Below are 5,631 nucleotides of genomic sequence, written 5' to 3' on the forward strand. Positions count from 1 at the left end.
TAATTTATTGGTAATTGACTGAGTAATTTATTGAGAATTTACTTGGATTTTACTGAGTAATTTACTAAGAATTTACTGAGTAACTTACGGAGAATTTACCTGAAATTTATAGAGTAATTTGCTAAGAATTCCCTGGGAATATACCGAGTAATTTACTGAGAATTTACAGGTAATTTACTGAGAATTTACTAGGAATTTACTGCGAATTTACTGAGTAGTTTATTAAGAATTTAGTGAGTAATTTTCTGAGAATTTACTGATTAATTTACTGAGTAGTTTACTGGAAATTTATTGAGTAATTTATTTCGAATTTATTTAAAATTTATGGGTAATTTACTGTGAATTTAAAGGGAATTTACTCGGTAATTTGCTGAGAATTTACTGAAAATTTACCTTGTGATTTACTGAGAATTTAATGGGAATTTATTGAGAATTTACTATGAATTTACTGAGTAATTTACTTAGAATTTACTGAATAATTTGCTCAGAATTCACTAGGAATTTACCGAGTCATTTACTGAGAATTTACTTAGTAATTTATTGACAATTTACTAAGTAAGTTACCGGGAACTTACTGAAAATTTACTGTGTAATTTACTGAGAATTTACTGATTAATTTACTGAGAATTTTCTAAGTAATTTACTAAGTAATTTATTGGGAATTTATTCAGTAATTTACTTCAAATTTATTTAGAATTTACGGGTAATTTACTGAGAATTTACAGGGAATTTACTCGGTAATTTGCTGAGAATTTATTGAAAATTTGTTGAGAATTTATTTTGAATTTACTGAGTAATTCACTGAAAATTTACTACGAATTTACACAGTAATTTACTGAGAATTTACACAGTAATTTTCTGAGAATTTATTGGGAATTTACTGAGAATTTATTTGGAATTTACTGGAAATTTACACAGTAATTTGTTGAGAATTACTACGAATTTACTGAGAATTTAATTAGTAATTTGCAGAGATTTTATTGGAAATTTACTGAGTTATTTACCGAGAATTTGCTCGAAATTTTTGGAGTAATTTATTGGGAATTTATAGAGTAATTTACTGAGAATTTTGTGAAAAATTTACTGGCAATTTTCTGAGTAATTTAATGAGAATTTACTGGGAATTTACTGTGTAATTTACTAAGTATTTAATGAGAATTTACTAGGAATTTATACAGTAATTTACTGAAAATTTACTTGGAATTTACAAACTAATTTTCTAAGAATTCAGTGGGAATTTATTGAGAATTTACTGGGAATTTACTAAGTAATTTACTCACAATTTAATTGGAATTTACAGAGTAATTAAATGAGATTTTATTAAGAATTTACTGAAAATTTACTGAGTAATTTAATAATAATTTACTGGGAATTTAATGAGAATTTACTGGGACTTTACGTAGTAATTTATTGAGAATTTACTGGGAATTTACTGAGTAATTTATTGGGAATTTATGGGCAATTTACTGAGAATTTATTGGGAATTTACTCAGTAATTTGTTGAGAATTTACGGGAAATTTTCTGATTAATTTACTGAGAATTTAATGGTAATTTACTGAGTAATTTAATAAGAATTCACTTGGAATTTAGTAGGAATTTACTGAGTAATTTACTGAGAATTTACTGCATAATTAACTGAGAATTTACTGAATGATTTACTCAGAATTTGTTTCGAATTTACTGAGTAATTTAATGAGAATTTACTGAGTAATATAAATGAGAATTTACTGGTAATTTACTGAGAATTTACTGGGAATTTAGTCAGTAATTTACTGGGAATTAACTGGAAATTTATTGAAAATTTATTTGGAATTTACTGAGTAATTTAATAATAATTTATGGGGAATTTGCTTAGTAATTTAATGAGAATTTACCGGGAATTTACTTAGTAATTTACTGAGAATTTACCGGGAATTTAATTTACTGAGAATTTACTGATAATTTTTTGCGAATTTACAGAGTAATTTACGGAGAATTTACTGGAAATTTACTAAGTAATTTACTTAGAATTTTTTGGGAATTTACTGAGTAATTTACTGCGAATTCACTGAGAATTTACTGAGTAATTTACAGAGAATTTACTGAGAATTTGCTGGGAATTTACACAGTAATTTACTTAGAATTTACTGGAAATTTACTGTGTAATTTTTTGTGAATTTATTGGGAATTTAATGAGAATTTACTGGTAATTTACTGAGAATTTTGTTGGGAATTTACTGAGTAATTTACTTGGAATTTCGCAGAGAATTTACTGGGAATTTACTTAGTAATTTTCTAAGAATTTTCTAGGAATTTCGCAGAGAATTTAATGGGAATTTCCGGAGTAATTTACTAAGAATTTACTGGGAATTTACTCAGTAATTTTCTAGAAATTTACTGAGTAATTTGCTGGTAATTTACTGGGAATTTATTGAGTAATTTACTACGAATTTACTGAAAATTTATTGACAATTTAATTTGAATTTATTGAGTAATTTAATGAGAATTTATTGAGTAATTTTCTGCGAATTTACACAGTAATTTGCTGGGAATTTACTGAGTAATTTTCTGAGAATTTATTAGGAATTTATAGAGTAATTTACTGAGAATTTATTGGTAATTTTTTGTGATTTTACTGACAATTTATTAGGAATTTACTGAATAATTTACAGAGAATTTACTAGAAATTTACTGAGAATTTACTCAGTAATTTGCAGAGAATTTACTGGAAATTTACGGATTAATTTACTAAGAATTTGTTGAAAATTTACGGAGTAATTTTCTGAGAATTTATTGGAAATTTATAGAGTAATTTACTGAGAATTTTTTGAGAATTTTGCGAAAAATTTACTGGCAATGTTCTGAGTAATTTACTTAGAATTTGCTGGGAATTTATTGTGTAATTTACTTAGAATTTAATGAAAATTTACTTGGAATTTATAAAGTAATTTACCGACAATTTATTGGGAATTTACAGAGTAATTTATTGAGTAATTTAATGAGAATTTACTGGGAATTTATACTGTAATTTACTCACAATTTATTTGGAATTTACAGAGTAATTACCTGAGAATTGATTGGGAATTTACTGTGTAATTTACTGAGAATTTACTGGAAATTTACTCAGTAATTTACTGAGAATTTATTGGGAATTTACTGTGTAATTTACTAAGAATTTATAGGGAATTTATTGAGTAATTTACAGAGAGTTTACTGGGAATTTACTGAGTAATTTAATGTGAATTTACTAGGAATTTACTGAGAAATTTGCTGAAAATTTACTGTGAATTTACGAGTAATTTTCTGAGAATTTACTTTGTAATTTACTGAGAATTTATTGGGAATTTACTGAGAATTTACTGGGAATTTACTTAGTAATTCACTGAGAATTTGCTGAGTAATTTACTTGGAATTTACTGAGTAATTTTCTAGGAATTTACTGAGTATGTTCTGAGAATTTTTTGAGAATTTACTTAGTAATTTACTGAGAATTTAGTGGGAATTTACTGAGAATTTCTAGGAATTTACTCAGTAATCTACTGAGTATTTGCTTAGAATTTACTGGGAATTTACTGAGAATTTATTGGGAATTTACTGCGTAATTTACTGAGAATTTACTGGTAATTTACAGAGTTATTTACTGAGAATTTACTGGTAATTTACAGAGTAATTTTCTGAGAATAGGGAATTTACTCAGTAATTTATAGAGAATTTACTTGGAATTTTTCTGAGTAATTTAATGAGAATTTACTGAAAATTTATGGAGAATTTACCGAAAATTTACTGGAATTTACTTTGTAATTTATTGAGAATTTGCTAGGAATTTACTAAGTAATTTATTGAGAATTTACTGAGTAATTTAGTCAGAATTTACTGAGTATTTTGCTTAGAATTTACAGGGAATTTGCTGAGTAATTTACAAAGAATTTACTAAGAATTTACTGGGATTTTTTTTTTTTGAACTATTAAAAGCCAAAACGCTACACACAGGCATCAACACACAATGACTCCTTTAAAGGAGGAGGAATAAGTTTCACCCAATCTACAGAAAGCTTCCCGCTGTGGTGAGAAGAAGCCAACCAATGGGCCACCCTATTAGCCTCTCTAGGAATCCAGGAAAAATGGCACCTAAGACTGGACTTCAAAGAGTGATTATCGTGCAGCAATGCTAAACAATCCCGAGGGGGATCCAGCTCCGAGACACTGAGATCAATAACCACCTTACAATCACTTTCTACTTGGACATTTGATAGACCAAGAGTTTGAAGGAGACGACAAGCCAAACGAACCGCACGAGCTTGACCTTGCAAAACTGAGGATGAAGGGGCCGAGACAACAATGCCATTGACCAACCGTCCTTGCAAATCGTGCAGAACAGCTGCTATGGATGTTCTCCCACTGTCTACAGCCACACTTGCATCACAATTAATTTTCAAACAGCCACAAGTTGGACAATGCCAAGTAGGACGTGACTGAGGTAAAGGAGGAACTGCTGGAATAGGGTCAACCATCGAAGTGAGAGGTTGATTAATTTCCCTCCAAAAAGTATAAACCTTACGCACAACAGCTTGAGGATTTACTGGACACTGGGAAAAAACCCATTCATTTCTAGCTTTCCAGATAAACCAACACACCACCGCAGCCTTACCCACTATTTCTTTACGCTCCTTGGCATTTGAGCACATTTCCATGAGCGACACAGTCCAGATTTTAGCTGAGGGACAAATCCCAATCCCCGGCAGCAAACCCAGATCACATGCAAACCAAACTGCCCTGGTCTAATCGCACTTGAACAGAAGTTGCTCGATTGATTCTACTGAAGCATTGCAAATTGGGCACTGGTGGGAATCAGAACAACGACGCCTAAACAGATTTTCCTTTGTAGCTAGCTTGTTATAGCAGACTCGCCACCAAAAGTTACGAATCTTTAGCTTGTTATAGCAGACTCGCCACCAAAAGTTACGAATCTTAGGCGGGACTGGAGTCGACCAGATTACTTTCCAGAAATCTTTTAGGAGCAAAAGAGATGAAGACGCCCCTGAAAGTACTGCAGACTGCTTAGCCTCAACCGCCATTCGGTATCCACTCTTAACATCATATATTCCTCGGTTGGAGTGGTGCCAGACAAGAGAGTCCTCCATATTTGTTGAGGATATGGGAATAGCAAGAATATGTTGAGCTTCTGCTACTCCCACTGTGGTCGTAAGTTTGCCTAGATACCAATCTTTGGAATTAGGATGTATGACATCACTTACTAATTAAACTTGGCACCCAGGTTGCTGAGGGGACGCGACTTTGAAAGTTCGAGAATGCGGCACCCATTGATCCTCCCAAAAATGAATTGACTTTCCATTGCCCACCTGCCACCGAAGACCTGATTTAAGAAGCTCTCTGCCCTGTAAAAGACTAGACCAGGCCCAGGATGGCCGGCTCCCTTTCCTAGCCATCAGAATGTCAACATTCGGGTAGTAAAGGCCTTTTAAAACTTGAGCGCAAAAAGAGGCGGAGGATTTAAACAATCTCCAAACTTGTTTAGCTAACAGGGCTAAATTGAAGGCTTTAAAATCTCTGAATCCCAGCCCCCCTTGGCTCTTACCCACAGATAAACTGGCCCAACTAGCCCAATAGATTCCACGGTCCGACGAGTCCCC

The 5,631-nt window shown here is 31.7% G+C and overlaps 1 protein-coding gene across 1 annotated transcript; it reads right to left on the reverse strand.

Moving 5' to 3' along the window:
- Positions 1 to 3,960: 3,960 nt before the first annotated feature.
- LOC145819046 (uncharacterized) lies at positions 3,961 to 4,671 on the reverse strand. Its single transcript, XM_082913033.1, has one exon. It carries the CDS (start codon positions 4,669 to 4,671, stop codon positions 3,961 to 3,963), a length of 711 nt encoding a protein of 236 aa, XP_082769159.1.
- Between the last annotated feature and the right edge of the window lie 960 nt (positions 4,672 to 5,631).

This window comes from Camellia sinensis, chromosome 2 (assembly GCF_055761805.1).
Source record: "Camellia sinensis isolate YWXY chromosome 2, ASM5576180v1, whole genome shotgun sequence".
Taxonomy (NCBI): domain Eukaryota; kingdom Viridiplantae; phylum Streptophyta; class Magnoliopsida; order Ericales; family Theaceae; genus Camellia; species Camellia sinensis.